General features: G+C 43.7%; 1 protein-coding gene across 1 annotated transcript in view; it reads right to left on the minus strand.

Annotated features, from left to right (window-relative positions):
• Positions 1–19,379, minus strand: part of LOC115463006 (zinc finger protein 501-like) — a 32,991-nt gene extending 13,612 nt beyond the window's left edge. Inside the window, exons 1-2 of the mRNA XM_030193200.1 lie at positions 19,286–19,379; positions 3,696–3,809 (exon numbers count right to left, since the gene is read on the minus strand). Coding sequence (XP_030049060.1) covers positions 3,696–3,809; positions 19,286–19,379 — 208 coding nt within the window. The remainder of the gene's footprint in view (positions 1–3,695; positions 3,810–19,285) is intronic.
• Between the last annotated feature and the right edge of the window lie 3,180 nt (positions 19,380–22,559).

Genomic DNA, 22,559 nt, shown 5'->3' on the forward strand with positions numbered 1-22,559 from the left:
AATTAACATATTAGTTTTAATTCATGATAATGTTATGCTGTAATTTCTGGTTTGTCTAGTCTCATTATTGTATGTAACCCACATAAAACTGCGAGGTATTGCGGACTATAAAAACAAAGTATTATTGTCACCAAATGCCTAGCACCCGCCTGGGGTTAACCCTGTGGCCACCTGGAGGGTCTGTCTCCCACATTGCTCAGGACCGCCTGCACCTGGGCATGTGCTCTATACTAGCACCCTCCTCCCACCGACTGTGTCCTGCTTGCCTCTGAGCTAGTCTCCAACTCTCAGATTATTCTCTGGTGATTTCTGGAGTTCCACAGTTTCTAGAAAGCAAACCCAAAATCATAAGCCAGGATTCTTAGTCAGTCCAGGACGGCAGAACTAATAAACTATAGGTTTATTATCATGAAAATGAACAGTGAATGTTTGAAAAACCAGATGAAAAATTACAGCAAGCAATACCAGATAACCACCAAAACAAGGCCAACATTAGAACTATCTAACACTTGTTACTACCTGGGGAGTTCAGGAACTAAACTGTTCACAAGCCATGAACAAGATCTCAGGACAGAGATGTTCCTCCTCTGTAGCCCCACACTGAAAATAAAGAAAAATCCAGTACCTCCTGGCTAGTTTGAAGTCCAGGGCTAATCAGAGCCCCAGGGCATCAACTTTGAAAGTATCTGGCCAATGATTGCAGATTGCCTTTCCATAAGCTTAAACTGGAAAAGAGAAAGCCTTTTTTTCTGCTACAGCTTTAAAACTCAAAACAAGAGCCATCTGCTAGCCAACTAGTAGAAAAACATTTCATGAAATAATACAGTTTTCAGGCTTAGAAACTCAGTGTTTCGTCACAGTTATTTTATCTTTTGGAAGGCACATCAAGAGTGGATACCTACGATAGCAGTAGCAGTGTCGCCCCTGTTGCTTGCCTTGGTGGTAGAACCTCTGGCACAAAAGTTTAGGGAAATTAAAGGACTTAATAGGAGGTAAGGAACATAGAGTGTCCTTGTTTGCAGATCATCTTTTGATATTGACTCAAGGTACAGAAAAAGCCCAAATGGCTTTACAGGAGCAAATGGCAGAATATGGAAGCTTGTTGGGATTCAAAGCTAACCCCACTAAGACAGAGATTTTGAATATATCCCTTTCCAAAATGCAGGGGACAAATCTTAGGAAACGTTTTCCCTTTCAATGGGTTTAGTATTTCGGTATTAAACTTGGGGCGGACTGGGAGACACTCTGTAGTTGGTACCGAGATTTAGAGAGGTGGGATTAATTAATACCATCCAGGATAGGAAGGATGAAGGCAGTGAGAATGATGGTTCTCCTTAAATTTTTATATTTATTCCAAGTTCTCCCTGTTGAACTACTTCATAGAAAGATATTTTGCTTTATATAGGGAAAAAAGAGATCCAGAGTAGCCCGGGAGGCTGTGTTCCAATCTAAAGGGAATGGGGCGATGGATATACCCAATCTGGAAAAATACTACCAAGCTGCACAACCTAAGGCAGTGTTAGAGTAGCAGGTACCCCCAACCCAACCCTACCCAAACAATGGGTGCTAGCAGAACAAGAGGCTAGTACGTTTCAGTTGAAGTTTCTCTCCTGGGCAGCTAGCATGCTCAAACACATTCAAGAGGTCCAAAACCCGTTTACGAGGACCACTAAGAATAAGACATGGGACATACAAGCTAGGCAACAGCTTGTTTCAAAGATGGGAAAGACATGGAGGCATATTTTCAAAGCACTTTGGGAGGCTAAGTTCCATAGGTTTCTATGGAACTTTGGGAGGCTAAGTGCTTTGAAAATGAGCCCCATGGTCTTCTCTATTTTGGTCAATTTATAGGAGATAATCAAATTCTACATTTTGGAACGTTACAAATTCACTATCAACTGGCAGCTAGAGATGTTATTCTCTTACCTTCAAGATAAACATTTCATTCAGGTAAAACAACTAATAGCAGGGGGTGGAGGCCTGAAGTCGGCTTTTGAAAATTTAGTGGGTGGACAATTTATTAGAGGTTATATATCTTTTGTTTATGGGCTCCTCAGCACCTTAGATAAATGGAAGGCTACCTACAAGGGGGCATGGGACAGGGATCGAGAGAGTTTTCTATGAAGAACTGGAAAGATATCTTCTTGCGATCTCATAAATTGACACATGCACCTCACATTATTGAGAATGGTCTTAAGGTACTGGTGAGATGGCATTACTCTCCATCTAAACTGCAAGCCATTATGAGGAAAGGGGATGGTTTATGTTGGAGAGGGTGTAGCCGGAGGGGGACATATATACTCACATCTGGTGGGAATGTCCTAAGGTCCAGAAATTATGGAAGGAGGTATCTGCATATGGGCAACAGTTACTTGAGACTCGTAAGGCATGTACTATGGAAAATGCCCTACTAAGTGGGAGAGTGGAAGGGATAACAGGAGCTATGGATAAATTAATGATATTGGTTTTTTTACAGCAACTCGACTGTTTATTGCCTCACATTGGCATATACAGGACATGCCAAAACAGACTGTATATTATATGCAAACGATATAGACTGACTACCTTAAAATCTAATAAATGCAGCAGTTTTGATGGCAAAGCGTGTCATCCTGCAATTGTGGCTGGATGTGGATCGCCCGAGTATTTCCCACTGGAGATCGGCAATGATCCAGGAATGTGCCTTGGAGAAGAAAGGGATTCGGGACCTGGCCTCCAAGAGAGGCGACCAATTCTGTCGTATCTGGTCACCATTTTGGGACACTCTCACTACAGTAGCAAGAAGCAAAATATTGAATGCTTAACTTTGAGGGGGGGGGGCAAAGGGTAGGAAGGGAGGGAGGTGGAGGGAGGGGAGGAGGTTCGTGGGGATAAAATGTTAGAAATTAAGGTGACTCAATTAATGTGTTGTATATTTAACTATGTGCCTCAATTAATGTGTTGTATATTTTACTATGAGCTGTGTGACTATTGTTCAAGTTTTGAATTGCAATAAAGAAGAGTTAAAAAAAAAAAAGAAAAAAAACATCTAATAAATGCAAATATCAAGAAATGTGGGTCGATTCCTCTAGTTGGAAGGACAATCTGAGTTTTGGGGAGGGGAGTGAGGGGAAGGGATGGGGAGGGTCTACTTTTAGTTTTTCATTATTGGAGGTGGCAGTTTGTTGTGTAACAAAATGTACACTTGTTCTTAATTTTTTCTGTTAAGAGATGCTGTCAGTTATTTTACTAGAAAATTAATAAACATAAAGTTAGAAATGGCAGTCGAAACTTCCCATGGCAGCCTGCATGAGGTTGTGGCTGCCATTTTGGAATTGGGAATGGCATCATTACGATAAACTGCATTATACACTGTGATTTGCATTAACCTATCAGCAACGCAAAATGTCCATGACTAAGTCAAACTGAACCATGTTCATCAGTCATGTCCCTCCACAACAGTGCTGAAGCCTCTCCACCTCCAGCAGCCCATTCAACAGTGCACATTTCTCAACCCCAAGACACTCTAGGATGAAGGGTTTTGCTGGGATACCCACCTCTATCCATGCCTCCTCCATCTCCACAGACAGTTTAATCTGTCCAAAGTAGGGAAACAGACAGAGAGAGGAGATGACAAACTTTTCTCACCAGCGCTGAATTCCTGAATGATTCCAGCTGACTTTAGTAAAGATGTGCAGGAGGAATTCTATACTTACCTGTTATAGAAGGCAGGGTCTGTTCAGACATCTGTGATTCAGGATTTTCCATGAAGGGGACATCTTCCTCTTGTTTAATACTCAGTGAGAACACAGATGTTACAATTGGAAGGTCTGTGATGAGAAAACACATTTACAAGGATTCACGAGGTATCTAGATAAAATCAGTTTCCTAATTTAGTGTTAAGTGTCCAAACGTTTGATGTTATTGACCCATCTCCTGTGATCTAAAATGCAAAGCCCATTAAATCCAAAATATTTACTTACTGTTGAAGTCATTTGGATTTTCTTTTCCCTCCCACTCAAATTTTTGAATGAAATATTTCTCATCTTCCTTTTTAATCTTGAATATAACATCAGGATTAACAATTGAATAACCTGTTAATAAGAAGTAGGAAAATTATATTTAAATTGTATTTGTAGAATCCCTTGGGAGGTTCCCTCTGCTTCATGTTTTGAAGGAGCAGTGCGTGATTTGTGCATGGAGATCAGTGTATAAGTATCTTGGGGTGTGTGTATTTGACCGACAAAGCTTGGAGAGAAGAGGCAGCAGTGGCCCGACACTTGATTAAGATTATACCTCTATGTTCTGGTATAGAGATTTCTCTTCATTTCCCTCCTAGGTGGAGGCATTGCAGCTGCCAATCTTCTGGTTACCATTTGGAGAGGTTATACGTTGTACAGTATAGCTGACTTGTGTGCAGCTGATATGTCATGACCTTATGCAGAAGTCTCAGAGGAAATCTCTCTCTGGTCTTCTGTGCCAAAATATTTTGTATAGGAATGGGAGAGAGACTCTTGCTGGTGCTGTGTGATGCCTCTAGTTTAAGTTGTACATTTTATCTTACAACAGAGAGCAGCATCTTTTGCAGATCCTGTAGCAGTGGAGTCTTTCACAGGCTCGTATTGAATATGGGATGGCATCAGAAGCCAGGATCTAAATTTCAGGTGCCTTTGGTATCTAGGTTCCTGTGATTTTTATGTGCTTGCGTGGTAGATGACAGAAAACACACATTTACCTCGTGACATGAGGATGTCATGAATCTCCTTGATGACCTTCTTGTACAGCTCCTTCTGCCATTCTCCCAGAAGGTCCCAGTCCACTTCCAAGAAATAAGCAGCAACATCCTTGAATGTGACCAATACCTAGAACAGCAAACAGGACACCCTACATCAAAGTGTCATTATTTTTTCATTTCATTTTATTAAATATACACCTATCAACATACTTTTACATAGTTCACATAAAAAGAAATAATAGAAAGAGAAAATCATTCAAAATAAAATTGTTAAGCAGAAGAAAAACAGTGAAGGCTTTATTTTTTTTCCCAAAGAATCAAATAATGCTACTCCCACCGCAACTTCAAGGGTAAACTGTTCCAGTTGTATACATCATACTGAAAACACACACTGTCTCATAGAAGTGTTATACCACTACTACTACTATTTAACATTTCTAAAGCGTTACCAGGGTTACGCAGCGCTTTACAATCTAACAAAGAAGGACAGTCCCTGCTCTAAGGAGCTTACAATCTAAAGGACAAAAGTGCAGTCAATCAAATTGGGGGCAGTCTAGATTTCCTGGATACAGGTACAATGGTTAGGTGCCGAAAACGACATTGAATAGGTGGGCTTTGAGCAAGGATTTGAAGATGGGCAGGGAGGGGGCTTGGCGTATGGGTTGAGGGAGTTTATTCCAAGCATAGGGTGAGGCGAGGCAGAAAGGGCGGAGACTGGAGTTGGCGGTGGTGAAGGGTACTGAGAGGAGGGATTTGTCCTGAGAGCGGAGGTTACGGGTAGGAGTGTAAAGGGAGATGAGGGTAGAGAGGTGATGAGGGGCTGCAGATTGAGTGCATTTGTAGGTTAGTAGGAGGAGCTTGAACTGTATACGGTACTTGATCGGAAGCCAGTGAAGTGACTTGAGGAGAGGGGTGATATGAGCACAGCACAGCACTGCTAAGAAGAACAAAGGTTTCTAGAAGGAAGACGTTTAAGTAGTGTGCGATATTTTACAGGTGTCCAATGTAACTCCCTCAGAATGGATGAACTAGGCATTAAATGGGCAATTCTAAATCGAGGGAGGTGAGAGGATGTCACAATCGTAAAACCCGTTTTTTGAAGCTCTGGGGCCCTTATCTGTCTTCTCTGTCCCATAGGGGAAGAAGTTTGCTGCTTAACGCGTTGTGATTGCATTATCTCTTTGATCTGCCCTCTTATCGAATAACGACTCCAAATTAATGCCTAATCTGTGTTGGGAGGGTACCTGGGTGGGTAGGGTAATACAACCCTGTAGCCAAAGTGCCCTCCGTGCCTCAACTACAAGGGACATATTCTTTGCTGATGCATGTAGCAAATCATAAAGGCCATCAGCCAGGAAAGAAGAGCCCATCTCCAATTTCACCAACTGCTGCACTAAATCAGCCCTGTCCAAAACCGAATCTGCCCAGCGAAAGCAAGCGCGGGCCACTAGCCACGCACAAACGGACGCTTGCAGCACTAGAGCTGATAAATCAAAACTACGCTTAAGGAAAGACTAAGAATCCAGGGAATCTTCCTCCTCCAGCTCACTAAAAACCTCCTCTGAGCCCAGGAGGGAAACGGCATCCAGATCCTCAGCCCAATCCAAGTGAGGTCTTTTGGCCACCACCGAGAGCATCAGCCTTATATAAGGTCCAGACAAACTCAGGAGGGATCCCCATCCCTCCTGAGCATTGTCACAATTGTGACTATATTCCCTATCGGACTTGCTTTGGGGTTCCTCCAGCCAAGCTAAGTCAGCGTGTAAATCCTGAAGCCTGGGTGGAAATCCTGAAATCCGTTCCAGTCCAGGCTAGTCCATTCCGGGATCCTGTTCCAGCCAGGCTGTGCTCTGCTTTTGTGTTGCCGAGCCCCACCCTGCTGATGACCTCACCTGGGAACTTTCTAAGTTTGCCTTTGCATCGCTATAGGTCAGTTGGTGTGCATCTGCACTTCTGCTTCTGTGTTCTGTTTGTGGGCTTTTGCCTTTGGCTTTAGTGTTCTGTCTGTGGGCTTTTGCCTTCTGCTTCTGTGTTTTGTCTGTGGGCTTTTGCCTCCTACTTTTGTGTGTCTGTTTGCGGGCTTTTGCCTTCTGCAGTAGTGTGTCTGTTTGTGGGCTTCTGCCTGCTGCCTTAGTGTGTTGGTTTGTGGGCTTCTGCCTTCTGGCTCAGTGTTCTGTCTGTTTGTGGGCTTTTGCCTGCTGCCTTAGTGTATTGGTTTGGGGACTTCTGCCTGCTGCCTCAGTGTTATGTCTGTTTGTGGGCTTTCTGTTTTATTTCCCTGTGTGTTGCTGGCTGCCTGGTGTTCAGCCTTCTGTTGTGTTCAGGTATTAGGTAGTAGTTGTAGCCCAGCTTTGGGTTTAGCCTTGTCGGTCTATTTGGTGTTCTTGTTTCCCTCTGCCTTTCCCTCCAGTCCTTGTTTGTGCAAGCTTGTTGCTGAGTCCTGTTACCTGGGGAGGTTTCCCCAGTTGTGTCCTGATTTCTGGCCCTGTTAGTCAAGCTTGCTCTTAAGTCCTTTTCCCTGTGTGTGTTCCTGGATCCTGTAAGTCCTGCCGGCCACCTGCACCTGCGGGATCAACCCCTGGGGAATGGTGGTCAAGTGTAGGTGAAGTCTGTTCCAGTCCTGTATCCTTGCCTGTTTATCTGCGTCTGCAATTCCCTGCTGTGTTGGTGTGTTGTCCAGTCCTGGTTGGGGGTTTTGCCTGCCACTGTCGCTCTACGACAGTGGCCCAAGGGCTCACGAATCCAGTTTAGCCTTGAGAGACCTGACAAGCATTCACCGGCCAAAAGAGGCTCAGACCGAATATCTTCCTGCAACAACTGAGGCGGCCCTGCAGCGCGGGAACCGCCAAAAATGGAACCACCACTGGTGAACCCACTGGCACAGCAGCCTGTTCCAGCTGTTCTTGCTGCGCTGTGCTCCACAGTCAAATCGGGTGGAGTCGCATCATCAGAAAGCCGGCACTGTGATCCAGGCACCTCAACCCCTGGTGCGCACACGAGCGGCAGCGGAGGAGCTTGACTGCACACATCACTGCGGTAAAAACAGCAGGGAGGAAAGATGCGATCCGCCCTACAAACCAAGCAAAAAACGACTTCCCCTCCAGCATAGAATCAACACTCTGCTCTCCCAGACAGCCAAAACGTACCGGCACTGAGTCTGGTGCTGTTTACTCTCTCTCTCTTTTTTTTTTTTTAAACTTGAGCCCCACTGCTGAAGGCTGAGCAAGGCACTCAAAGCTTCCGCCCAGACACGGCAACAGAAGCACAAAGCTGTCCACTCCAGAGAGCAGAGAACGGGGAGGGACCTGGCCACCTGGGTTTAACACCCAAAGGGGACACAGGGCCCCACCGGACCCACACTCCAGAACCCCAGAAGCACTACAAGGGACCAGGCACAGGGTTTTTTTTTCCCCAGGCTAAAAACTCAAGAAGAAGAAAAGCCCCCAAAGAAAAAACAACCACAGAGCACCAAAGTACTCCCTAGGGCCTAACAGACCGGTTAGGCTGCACAGACTGCCACGTCTACCTTCTGCTGGAGAATGAGAAATACTGGCTGGTTGGCGTTCTGCACGAGGGCCCTTTTACTAAGTTGTGGTATGCTGTACGCGTGTGCAGTGCACTCCCAAATGAGACTACCGTCAGCCAGCACAGCGATAATTTCAGATTTGGCGCATGCCCACAACGCATGGATGAATTATTTATTTCCACCTATGCACCGGTTCCGGCGGTAATCGGCACTTGGCGCACGCCGAATGGTCACCACGTGTGTAGTGCGTGAGCCCTTACCGCTAGATCAATGAGTGGCATTAAGGGCTCAGGCTGGTTTTAAGATGAATGCTGGTTTTACTGCAGGCCCTTTTCCCGTCCCAGTAAATAAAAGCCCTTTTTTGTAGTCACAGTAAAAACTGGCCCCAAAACACGCGCCTACACTACCACAGGCCACGAAAAGGGGCCCCACAGTGTTCAAAGTCAGGTGTTCTCAGTCTCCCTCTGCTGGTAGGCGTGTATAACGCAAGCGTTTTGACCGGTCTGGAGGGTTGTTGAGGAAATATAGAATATTAAGGTAATCAAATGAAGATAAAATCAGCAATTCTGTCAGCATACAAAAACCATCTGACGTGTGAAGATGAAGCAGCAAATAAAGTTAAAAAAACAAAAAACAAACATTACAAAAACCTGTGGGTGAAATATCAGCAGAGTCAAGTACTATACCTAGATAACAGATTTGATGCTGAATTGGAATAGGGTCAAGAAAGGAGGGTAAAGACAAAAATGCAGCTGATCAGTAGGTACCACCATCATCTCAGTCTTTTAGGCCATTCTGACCACACTGTGCTGAGATCTCACTAAAATGCTCAACTATCTGTGACTGATGAGAGCCAGGAGACTTAGAAAAATTGACAAACAATACTCTGTCACAAAAGATCACTTAAAGAGGACAAACAGATGTCAAATAATACAGCAGAAAACACAGAACCCCCAGACCCCCCCCCACACCACACACCCACACACACATACTAAACCACTGCAACTCTCCCTGGGGGAAAACGAAAAACATACTTGATGGAGACAACTTTCCAACAAGAAGGAAAACCATAGTAAAACTGTTCCCCCACAGGCAGAAGTAGGCCAGATGCCTTCAAGGGAAGAGCAGATGAAGACTGCTAACTATCCCTGACAACTACTAAGAAAGTTGTAAATACAGTACGGACAAAAAACACACTTTGAAATGTCTGTATACAAATCCTAGAAGCCTGAAAAATTAAGATGGGAAAGTTAGCGTTTGTTGCACTAAATGAAAAGACCTCATATAATAGGCATATAAGGGTAGAAATTATATCATCATGACAGAGTGGATTAAACTGGAGGGTGTTAGTGCTAGAGTAAAAATTCAGCAGGAAACAGATTGCAAAGTGGATACAGAGAGGTCAGAAAGAGTGAGAGATATAGGGAAGATTATAAAAATTAACAAAGGATAAGAGACAATAGATACTAAAGATGAAGAGATGAGACAGAGCGATATGGGATAAGGGTGAGGGAGAATAAGAGAAAGAAGAAACGAAAAAAAAATAAGAGAGAACACAAATGAAAGAAGAAAAGTCAAAATATGAAAAATAGAACAAACACATTATCTACACAACAAGAGTTAGAAATCAGAGGTTGTGATTATAACACCTCATTCTCACTATCCCTGGTCCACAGGAGGGAATCTTTCTTATAGGAAAAGTTTTTATCACCTCATTACTAGCTTTAATCGTAGCTTCATCACATGCTTTAGGCAGTTCCTCACATCTGCCTGTTGTGGTCAGATTTCCTGTTTGCTCAGATCCCCGAGGCTCAGTTCTTAATCCTTTTTGCTCAAATTGGATTAAAATGTCAGGCCTGACATTGTAGAAACCTATTATAAGAAAAAGACAGCAAAATATGTGTTGTTTTTTTTTAAGTTACCACAGAATTATTCACAGGCACCTCCACTGGTACAGAATTAAAAAAAAAGAGGGGTACTGCTGTACTGATCATCATCAAAAATGTATTCTAGAAATACCCCAATATATTCATGCTGTGGTCAGCAGCTCCTTTCTCAACTGCTACATACAGATGTGTTATACACACTAATACTGCATAAATATAATGGAAATGTCTGTGATCACGAGTTTTGTTGGTGATTCGATTATTAGGCATGTAGATAGCTGGGTGGCTGGTGGACGTGAGGATCGCTTGGTCACTTGCCTGCCTGGTGCGAAAGGTGACGGACCTCACGCGTCACCTAGATAGGATTTTAGATAGTGCTGGGGAGGAGCCGGCTGTCTTGGTACATGTGGGTACCAATGACTACCCACATGTGGGAGAGAGGTTCTGGAAGCCAAATTTAGGCTCTTAGGTAGAAAGCTCAAATCCAGAATCTCTAGGGCAGCATTTTCTGAAGTGCTACCCGTTCCACGCGCAGGGCCCAAGAGACAGGCAGAGCTCCGGAGTCTCAATGCATGGATGAGACAATGGTGAAGGGAGGAGGGTTTTAGATTTGTTAGGAACTGGGCAACATTCTGGGGAAGGGGGAGCCTATTCCGAAAGGATGGGCTCCACCTTAACCAGAGTGGGACCAGGCTGCTGGCATTGGCGTTTAAAAAGGAGATAGAGCAGCTTTTAAACTAGAAACTGGGGGAAGGCCGACAGTCACTCAAAAGCGCATGGTTTGGGATAAAGTATCTTTCAAAGGTATCACCAAAACAGGGAAGATAGGGTATCCTGATAGTGAGGTTGCAAAAAAGACCATAGTAGATCAGGTGTCCTTAAATAAAAATAAAAATCAGACAAAAGATTGCAAATTAATACTGTCAAGTACTGAGCATGATGTAAATAGGAACAACAAACATAATTTGAAATGTCTATATGCGAATGCCAGAAGCCTAAGAAATAAGATGGGAGAGTTAGAATATATTGAATTCTGCAGGAAACAAAATACATCTTGGAATCCCTATGGATTGAAATTCCATGTGTAAAGGGGAAAAGGATAGCGATAGGAGTGTACTACCATCCGCCTGGCCAGGATGAACAGACGGATGTAGAAATGTTATCGGAAATTAGGGAAGCTAACAAGCCGGGCAACACAATAATAATGGGTGATTTCAATTACCATACATACATTGTTGGAATATGTAGAATCCAATAATCACACTTTCCAATATTGACTGGGCAAATGTAACATCAGGGCATGCTAGGGAGGTAAAATTCCTTGACGAAATCAAGGACTGCTTTAAGGAGCAGCTGGTACAGGAGCCGACAAGAGGAGGAAAAATTCTAGACCTAGTCCTTAGTGGAGCGCATGATCTGGTGCGGGAGGTAATGGTGATGGGGGCCACTTGATAACAGTGATCATAATATGATCAGGTTTGATATTAGCTTTGGAGTAAGTATAAACAGGAAATCCAAAACGTTAGCGTTTAACTTTAAAAAGGAGACTATCCAGCTCATTTTCGAAAGTGATCGCTGGCCATCTTCCGACACAAATCGGGAGATGGCCGGCCATCTCCTGAAACCAGCCAAATCGGTATAATCAAAAGCCGATTTTGGCCGGATTCAACTGATTTCCGTCACGGAGCCGGCGAAACATCAAGGAGGGTGTGTCGGTAGGGTAGTGAAGGCAGGACTGGGTCGGGACAGGGGCATGCTCACGAGATGGCCGGCTTCGCCCAATAATGGAAAAATAATCCAGGCTTGACGAGCATTTCGCCACCTTTACTTGGTCCCTTTTTTTTCATGACCAAGCTTCAAAAAGGAGCCCCAAATGACCACCGGAGGGAATCAGGGATGACCTCCCTTTACTCCCCCAGTGGTCACAAACCCCCTCCCACCCAAAAAAAAAAACCTTTTTTCCAGCCTCTATGCCAGCCTCAAATGTCATTACCAGCTCCCTGATCGCAGTATGCAAGTCCCTGGAGCAGTTTTTAGTGGGTGCAGTGCACTTCAGGCAGGCAGACCCAGGCCCATCCCCCCCCCTACCTGTTACACTTGTGGTGGTAAAATGTGAGCCCTCCAAAACCCACCCATAACCCACTGTACCCACATGTAGGTGCCCCCCTTCACCCATAAGGGCTATGGTAATGGTGTAGAGTTGTGGGGAGTGGGTTTTGCGGGGGATTTGGGGAGCTCAGCAACCAAGGTAAGGGAGCTATGCAACTGGGAGCGATTTTTTTTTTTTTAAGTGCCCCCTAGGGTGCCTGGTTGGTGTCCTGGCATGTCAGGGTGGCCAGTGCACTACAAATGCAGGCTCCTCCCACAGCCAAATGCCTTGCATTTGGCCGGGTTTGAGATGGCCAGGTCCGGTTTCCATTATGGCTGAAAAAGGAAGCCGGCCACCTGCTCTACACCCGGCGATCTCAACATTTGACCTAAATTTCGAAAATACGCTTGGCGCCGCCCCCTTGCGGGGCCGGCCCCGAAGATGGCTGGCCATGTATTTGGCCGGCGCCATTCGATTATGCCCCTCCACGATAAAATGAGAAGAAAAGTGAAAAAAAAAAAAAAAAACTTAGAGGAGCGGCTGCGAGGGTCAAAAATTTACATCAGACGTGGATGCTGTTCAAAAATAAATACCATCCTGGAAGCCCAGGTCAAATAAATTCCACATTTTAAAAATGGAGGACAGAAGGCCAAACAACAGCTGGCATTGGTTAAAAAGTGAGGTATAGGAAGCTATTAGAGCTAAAAGAAAATCCTTCAGAAAATGGAATAAGGAACCGACTGAAAATAATAAGAAACAGCATAAGGAATGTCAAGTCAAATGCAAAGTGCTGATAAGGAAGGTGAAGAGGGACTTTGAAAAAAAGATTGCGTTGGAGGCAAAAACACATACAAAATTTTTTTTTAGGTATATTAAAAGCAAGAAGCCGGCAAAAGAATCAGTAGGACCTCTAGATAACCGAGGGGTAAAAGGGGCGATCAGGGACGACAAAGCCATAGTGGAGAGATTAAATGAATTCTTTGCTTCGGTCTACACCGAAGAAGATTTGGGAGAGTTACCTGTGCCAGAAATGGTATTCAAAGCTGATGAGTCGGAGAAACTGAATTAAATCTCTACAAACCTGGAGGATGTAATGGGGCAATTTGACAAACTGAAGAGTAGCAAATCTCCTGGACCGGATGGTATTCATCCCAGAGTAGAGAATTGAAAAATGACCTGGCGGAACTATTGTTAGTAATATGCAATTTATCTTTAAAATTGAGTGTGGTACCAGAAGATTGGAGGGTAGCCCATGTAAAGCCGGTATTTAGAAAAGGTTCCAGAGGAGATCTGGGAAATTATAGACCGGTGAGCCTAACATCGGTGCCAGGCAAAATGGTAGAGACTATTATAAAGGACAAAATTACAGAGCATATTCAAAAGCATGGATTAATAAGACAAAGCCAGCATGGATTTAGTGAAGGGAAATCTTGTCTCACCAATCTATTACATTTCTTTGAAGGGGTGAACAAACATGTGGATAAAGATGAGCCAGTTGATATTGTGTATCTGGATTTTCAAAAGGCGTTTGACAAAGTACCTCATGAAAGACTCCAGAGGAAAATGGAGAGTCATGGGATAGGAGGAAGTGTCCTATTGTGGATTAAAAACTGGTTAAAGGATAGAAAACAGAGAGTAGGGTTAAATGGTCAGTATTCTCAATGGAGAAGGGTAGTTAGTGGGGTTCCCCAGGGCTCTGTGCTGGGACCGCTGCTTTTTAACATATTCATAAATGATCTAGAGATAGGAGTAATTAGTGAGGTAATTAAATCTGCTGATGACACAAAGTTATTCAAAGCTGTTAAATTGCCAGAGGATTGTGAAAAATTCCAAGAGGTCCTTACGAGACTGGGCATCTAAATGGCAGATAACATTTAATGTGAGCAAGTGCAAAGCGATGCATGTGGGAAAGAGGAACCCGAATTATAGCTACACCATGCAAGGTTTCACGTTAGGAGTCACCGACCAAGAAAGGGATCTCGGAGTCGTTGTTGACGATACGTTGAAACCCTCTACTCATTGTTCTGTGGCGGCTAAGAAAGCAAATAGAATGTTAGGTACTATTAGGAAAGGAATGGAAAACAAAAGTGAGGACGTTATAATGCCTTTGTATCGCTCCATGTTGCTACTCCATTCTCTTCTGTTCTACAATTAACCCTTTTGACAATAAATGTTAACTCCCTAATCTCTAACTTGTCTGTCTTGAATAGACTGTAAGCTCTGATGAGCAGCGACTGTCTCTTCATGTTCATGTGTACAGTGCTGTGTACGTCTAATAGCACTATAGAAATTATACGTAGTAGTACTAGTAGTAATAGCAATGCTGCTCAATTACACCTCCCGGCAGTATCTGCTTTACAGAGAGGATAATGACTTCTTATCCCATCAACTCTGAATTCCTAAATAATCCCGGCAGATTTTATTAAGATGTGAAGGAGGAATTTTATACTTACTTGTTATAGGAGGGTGAGTCTGTTCAGACGTCTCTGATTTAGGAGGATCCATCAAGGGGAGATCTTCCTCTTGTTTAACATCGAGTGAGATCACAGATGTTACAACTGGAAGGTCTGTTAAGAGAAAATACATTAGAAGGAGTCATCAAAGATACAATAATACTAAATTAGGAAATGGACTTTAAGTCTCTAAATGCCTGGAGACTTTGATCTGAAAATTCAGAGACCTTCAAACCCAAAACATTTACTTACTCTTAATGAGATCATCTGGGTTTTCTTTTTCCTCCCACTCAAAATGTTGAGTGAAATATTTCTCATCTTCGTTCTTAATCTTGAATATGACATCAGGATTAACAATTGAATAACCTGTAAGTAAGCAGGAAAATAGCATTTAAATATATATGTAGAAGCCCTGGGGAGGTTCCATCTGTTTCCTGTTATGAACAAGCAGTGCATGAAAGTGTGTGTGTGTGTGTGTGTGTGTGTGTGTAAACATAGGACTAAGTTCTGTATATGGAGCCAAAAAAATGATGCTGATAAAAATTGGAGCTAAACGCTATTCTATAAACAGTTGATAGAACAGTGTTTTGTGCCGGGATCTGCGACCAATTTTGGGTGCAAGGTTTTACACCCACTGAAACCTGGTTTATATTCTTACTCAGAAGTTGTAGTTCTCAGGAAGAAGGGTCAAAATTTTGTTGTACAGAAAAGGGAGACAGACTGCAGCTGGTCTTGTATGAATCCTCCAGTTTAAGGTAAACATTTTATCTTTTGCAACAGAAGCCAGGTCTCAATTTCAGGTGCCCATGGGACCTAGTACCTGGGATTTTTCCAGCTCTGATAAAATAACAGCACCCATTCCATTAATGTGCCTGTGTGGTAGATGATAAAAAAGACATATTTACCTCGTGAGATGAGGATGTCATGAACCTCCTTGATGACCTTCTTGTACAGCTCCTTCTGCCATTCTCCCAGAATGTCCCAGTCCACTTCCAAGAAATAAGCAGCAACATCCTTGAACAAGGCCTGGAACAACAGACAAGACAGCATCAGTCACAATTTCATTATAATGTTTACCTTGGGTAGACTAGATGAACCATGCAGGTCTTTATCCGCCATCATCTACTATGTTACTATCCAGCTCATTTTCGAAAGAGATCGCCAGCCATCTTCCGACACAAATCGGGAGATGGCCGGCGATCTCTCAAATCCAGCCAAATCAGCATAATCGAAAGCTGGTTTTGGCCGGCTTCAACTGCGTTCCGTCGCGGGGCCGGTGAAAGTTCAAGGGGGCGTGTCGGCACGGTAGCGAAGGCAGGACGGGGGCGTGCGTTGAGATGGCCAGCTTCGCCCGATAATGGAAAAAAGAAAGCCGGCCTTGACGAGCATTTCGCCGGCTTCACTTGGTCCCTTTTTTTTCAGGTCCAAGTCCCAAAAAAGTGCCTCAACTGACCAGATGACCACCGGAGGGAATCAGGGATGCCCTCCCCTGACTCCCCCAGTGGTCACTAACCCCCTCCCACCCTCAAAAAAACTTTAAAAACTTTTTTTGCCAGCCTCTATGCCAGCCTCAAATGTCATACTCCGGTCCATCGCAGCAGTATACAGTTCCCTGGAGCAGTTGTGGTGGGTGCAGTGGACTTCAGGCAGGTGGATCCAGGCCCACCCCCCCCCCCCCACCCCACCTGTTACATTTGTGGTGGAAACTGGGAGCCCGTCAAAACCCACCCGAAACCTACTGTACCCACATGTAGGTGCCCCCCTTCACCCCTTAGGGCTATAGTAGTGATGTAGAGTTGTGGGGAGTGGATTTGGGGTTTTTTTGGGGGGGCTCAGCACCCAAGGTAAGGGAGCTATACAGTTGGGAGCTATTTTAATTTTTTTGTTTTCTTTTTAGAAGTGCCCCCTAGGGTGCCCGGTTGGTGTCCTGGCATGTGAGGGGGACCACTGCACTACGAATCCTGGCCCCTCCCATGACCAAATGCCTTGGATTTGGCCGGGTTTGAGATGGCCGGCTTCGGTTTCCATTATTGCTGAAAACCGATGCCGACCATCTCAAACCCGGCCATCTCTGACATTTGGCCGGCCCCAACCGTAATATCGAAAAAAAAGATGGCCGGCCATCTTTTTTCGAAAATATGGTTGGCTCCGCCCCTTCGCAGCAGAGTCCTCGGAGATGGCCGGTGCCATTCGATTATGCCCCTCCACGTTGGTATAACAGACTTTGTTATATGACCTCAGTCAGTAAGATCAGAGCTCCAGTACATTATAGTATGAAGTATATAGTACGAGTTCTGTCCCCTTAAATCTCCAATATTTTGAACAGAGTTCCTGGTCCTTACACTGGAAATCTCTCATGTTGACTGATGTAGCAGTTGGAAGGAGGAGGCAGCAACAGCTGAAGAGGTGGGAAATAAAGAGGCTGTGGGTTAGTGTAGCTAAGGTTGGAGAAAGAACAGGAGACGGCATGACGTCACAAAGCTGAAGCCGGTTTAGCCCAACAGCCGCCATATTGGTACACAGAAAACAAAGCAAACAATCAGCTGCTGTATCCACGCTGTCATTGTAAATTGTTATTTTATCTCAGTTACATTTAGAAACAGGACGGTGTGTGCGGCATATGTACACAGAGGATCTGTCACAATAGAATAAGCTTTCATCAGTTAGAGTAGTAATTTGTCCTAAATCACTATCACTGTGTCATTTTGAGGGTTTGTATTGGTGCTGAGATTTTTTCACCTAGTGAAGGGCCACCAAAATAGACATCATGTTATGAGAATCAGGTGATCAACATTCAGAGATTTTTTTTATTTATAAGTACAAAGGGTTTTTCAAACTTTAATTAGGGGGTGGTGGCTTGCCTGAGGCAATAGTGTGAGGTGGAGCTGCCCTCTGCCGTTGTCAACTTGCAGAGGAAGGAGCCCTCCTGTGAGGGACAGTCGGTGCTGATTCCAACAGGCACCCTATTGGACACCCGCAGATATCAAGGGTCCTGTTGGCTTGAAAAGATTTGTGCCACAGGTGTGAGGCCGCAGGACATGCCAAAAGGGGCGTGCCGTAAGGTGCACACCCTGCCCCTTGGGAGTTTTGACTCTATACTATAATTCTCAAAGGGGAAGCATAAAATGAAGACAGAGACAGTGACTCCAAGTGTCCTCCTGGGTCCTATGGACAAACACCTGATTCCTTCTGGACCATCAATAATCAGGTATTCTCTCCCCTTGGAGTTTCTTTGAGCTCACCGGAGCAGACACCACCTCTCCATCCCTTTTCCTGTCAGATAGGGGCTTCCCAGGTGGTGCCCCTTCCTCAGGCTGGAGGTTCAGGTGGAAGAAGCAGTTTCATCATTAACTTTTGTCAAGTTGCCAACAGCTATTCAGGCACCTACCCGAATTCAGCAGCCTTCAGCTTTTGAGAACCACCAGGAAATGATGTTAAGAGAATTATGGGATTCAATTCAGCTTATGGAGAGTATGTTCAAGTCCACTGTTTCTCAGATTGCAGTTTTTCTCAAGTGGTGGTAAATAAATTGGAGAATGTAGATTCTAATACGCAATGTTTTGATAAGAGCATATCTAATGTTGAGAAGCAAATAGAATGTTAGGTATTAGGAATAGAAAATGAAAATAAGAATGTTACCATGCCTTTGTATCTCTCCACAGTGCGACCGCACCTCAAATACTGTGTGAAATTCTGGTCACCGCATCTCAAAAAAGATATAGCGGAATTAGAAAATTTACAGAGAAAGACAACAGAAAAGATAACAGGGATGTACCGACTCCTCTATGAGGAAAGGCTAAAGCGGCTAAGGCTCCTCAGCTTGGAGAAGAGACAGCAGAGGGGAGGTATGACAGGTCAATAAAATAATGAGTGGAATGGAACGGGTGGACGTGAATCGCTTGTTTACTCTTTCTGGAAATACTACGACTAGGGGACACACAGTGAAACAAATCGGAGAAAATTTAAAACAAATTTAAAACAAATCGGAGAAAATATGTCTTCCTCAATGTGTAATTAAACTCTGGAATTCATTGAAAGAAAATGTGGTAAAAGCAGTTACCTTAGCAAGGTTTTAAAAAAAGGTTTGGCTAACTTCCTAAAAGAAAAAAGTCCAAAAGCCATTATTAAGATGGACTTGGGGAAAATCCACTGCTTATTTGTAGGATAAACACATAAAATCTATTTTACTGTTTTAGGATCTTGCCAGGTACTTGTAAACTGGTTTGGCCACTGTTGGAAAATAGGATACTGGGCATGATGGACCGTCTGTCCTAGTCTGGCAACATTTTCCTACTATGGCACCATTCATGTGCATTTCCTCCTCTCCCTTCCCTTCCATCCATATGCATTTTCCCCTCTGCCTTCTCTTTTACACAAACTTTCCTTCTATTCATGTACAGAATTGTCTCCTCTCCCTTCCCTTCCTTCCATTTGTATTCTTACTTCCCTTCCATGTGCATTTCCCCCTCGCCTCTTTCTTTTCCTTCATGTGGATCCCCCACTTTACTTCCATCCATATGCAGAATCTTCCCCTCTGCCTTCCATTCATGTGCAGCTTCTGGCCCCCACCCTGTTCCCCCCTAGGGGTCCACTCCCACATGCCTTCCTACCTCCCACCGTCCCCCTCCTCAGCAGCATTGGAAGGTAGGGTCTGCAGTCTTGCTCTCTCCAGCTGGCCTGAAGCTTTCCCTCTGTTGCCTCCTTCCCACATACGTACATAGTAACATAGTAGATGACGGCAGAAAAGACCTGCACGGTCCATCCAGTCTGCCCAACAAGATAAACTCATATGTGCTAGTTTTTTGTGTATACCTTACCTTGATTTGTACCTGTCTTTTTCAGGGCACAGACCGTATAAGTCCGCCCAGTACTATCCCAGAGGGAAGGACCCTGGGGCTGGCTGTAAACAGCTTTAATCTGTTTACTTTAGCAGAATATTGTTTTAATAAACATAAACTACACCTACTGCTTCATTCGACATGGACAAATAAGGAGAGCGAAGAGAAAGCAAGAAAAATTGTACAGAAACATTTTCCTGTTAGTGTTGGAACCCTGTGTGCAACAGGAGAGAATAATTTCTTACTCGATCAGGAACCAGGGCAGACATTTCCCTGCTGTTTCCCCTCTGAATTCTGCAGCTGCTGCTGGAATAGATTCAAGCTGGAGATTTCCCTTTTCCTGACAGATAAATAAAACAGGAGGAGGTTGAGCTGATTCCAGGTCTCAGATAAATTCTCTCTGCAGATCTGAGACTGGGTCTTGCAGGGATTTCCAGACCCCACAGACAGAAAGTTTTTGCTTTTGTTCTCAGTCTTTTTTTCCCCCCTTTTTGCAGCTCTTGCTGACACTAAAGAAAGAACAGACAACAAAGCATGTTCAGAGCTCCTCCCCCTGGTGTGGTCAAGGAGATGGCATGATGTGAAAAGGCTGAAGCCACTTCATACAAGGAAGTATTCATTCTCCCAAATGCAGCCACCGCCATCTTGATACACCCAACACAACATACTTGATAGGATGATAAGCTCTGCCTACTAACTTCAGGTAACGTAATGGGTCATGCACGCTCCTTGTGTGAGGTGTTTCTGGGATTTCTTACTTCCTTAAAGTGCATCTGTGTAGAATAAAGAGGTTAAATAAACAGGAGTGGAAGTGAGCCTATCTAGTCCACTGTAAGCAAGGAAGCCAATTAGGACAATTTATGTTTCCCCTTACCAGCGCAGCCGTCATCCCTGTTCACTCAAAACAAAGCATGCAAACCTAGGAGCTGCTGCTCCACATTGTCGTTTTTTAATTGTTGTTCCATCTGAAACAAGTCTAAAGCTGTTTCAACTGGATAGACAGTGCCTTAAAAGGTGGAGGACAAAAGGTTTTTGTTTCTTATTAGACAGCTTTTTAATTTATTTGAATGCTTCCCATCTGTAGATATGAATATCATGAAATCACAATTGAATATCACAAACAGCTTTAAAAATTATTAGAGCTGGTATTTTGTACTCATTTTTCTACACTAAAAACTAAATAAATTAGGGTTACCATATTTTGTCCTCAAAAAGAGGACACATGTCCCACCCCCTGCCCTTCCCCCACCCCTTTCACATCCTCACCCCACCCCCTGTCACATATTCCCTTCCCCTCCCCTCCCCCCGGGTCACATATTCCCCTTCCCTACCCCCCCTCCCGTCACCTCCCCTCCCCTTACTATCTACTGCTCTGGTGGTTTAGTGACCTCTTCAGGGCAGGAAAGAGTCTGCTTCAACTCTCGGCGGCCATTTTGAATCCTGACACCGTCACAGCAACAGGATGCAGGGCAAGGGCAGCTCTCCGAGCAGGAAAGAGGGGGCTCTTTCCTGCCCCGAAGAGGTCACTAGACAACCAGAGCAGTAGATAGTAAGTAAAGGAAGGAGAGGCTAGGTTAGGCCCGCCGCCCGCCCGTTTGTCCAGAAATCCGGACAAACGGGCGGAATGGCAAAACCCATCCGGACGCCGTCCGGGTAAATCCAGACATATGGTAAGCCTAAAATAAATACATTGTATACAATACAGATGGCCAAATTTCAATGAGAATATCCTGTTTCCTTATGGGTTCAACTTAACTGATGTTGTAATCTGCCCTGGGAAGCCTGGTGTTATAACGATGATGGAATATATTGAAATTCAATGGAAGTAGAATTAAACTCTCTTTTCATTGGGGCACATGGAATCACATCTTCATCTGTTTTGTAGAACTTTACCTTTTAGATACACAAATGGATTATTCTGTTGTTTGAGCATATTTCAGGGACAAGTGGATTATAAGTCAAAATAATAAAAATATTTTCTGTCAAACAGATCTATCATTTGTGGAAACATAACTAAATGGGCTACAAGCTCCTAATGCCGCCTATTGGTTTTCTTATATTTTGTTCTTTTGATAGCTCATACTGTGCTAAAACTGGAAATACACAGAGACAGAATAATAGAATTCAGTTAACATCCAAAACTTATTTTTTAAATGTGTTAATCACCTTTATTAAAAGCATAACATGTTTGTTGATAAGTAGCCGGTAAAAGGGAAGTCTCGCTTTCCTACAGGAAATGACCAGGCGGCAAGTAAAGTACTTGCCGCGCTTAGGGTTACCATATGTCCGTATACCATTATTTCAGAGCAGTCCATCCCTACCACTGGATACAGCTTGATGCCGTCATCACCAACGGATTTTTCAGTTGCAAGTTCATTGCACCTTTGCAATTCTTTTGTAAGCGTACCACAAAAAATGTTTTTAAAACTTTTTATGCCCTTTTAATCTGTTTAGATTTTACAACAATATTGGTCTAATTTTCAAATCACTTACACTTGCCAATGTCCATATCTTACTATGCAACTTTGTAAGTCTAAGTGTTTTGAAAATATATGTCTGCAATACCTGTTTGAAATCGATTACAATTCTGTGTGCCACACGTTATGTATTCGGTCTGTTTCAGTCTTGGCTTGCATATGTCAGAGGGTGCATGATCCCTAGAAGACATCATGTGTGTGCTTTTAAATCCTGATTACACAACTCTAAAAATGCACTATTCACACGTTTGTACCGGCCTAATAATTTGCATGCATCCACATTTCTCTTATAGTCCATGGCACTGTGATGTCATTCCTTGGTTTGATACATTCGATGTAAATTGCGCATGCTCTTTTTCTCAAGAGTTGTAACGCACTGTTTTAACAACCTTTCATCATCTTTTTTGTCCTAAAAAGGCTTTTTAGTCTTCATGCATGATATGAACACTACGTTACTGTTTGTGATTTTTGCTTGTCGATTATAAATATGTTAGCATGCTTTTTATTCATGCTTATAATTTTTTACACTCCATTACTTTTATTCCTAAATGAGAAATGAAAAATAATAACTTTAGT

The sequence above is a fragment of the Microcaecilia unicolor genome, chromosome 1, assembly GCF_901765095.1.
Source record: "Microcaecilia unicolor chromosome 1, aMicUni1.1, whole genome shotgun sequence".
Lineage (NCBI taxonomy): Eukaryota > Metazoa > Chordata > Amphibia > Gymnophiona > Siphonopidae > Microcaecilia > Microcaecilia unicolor.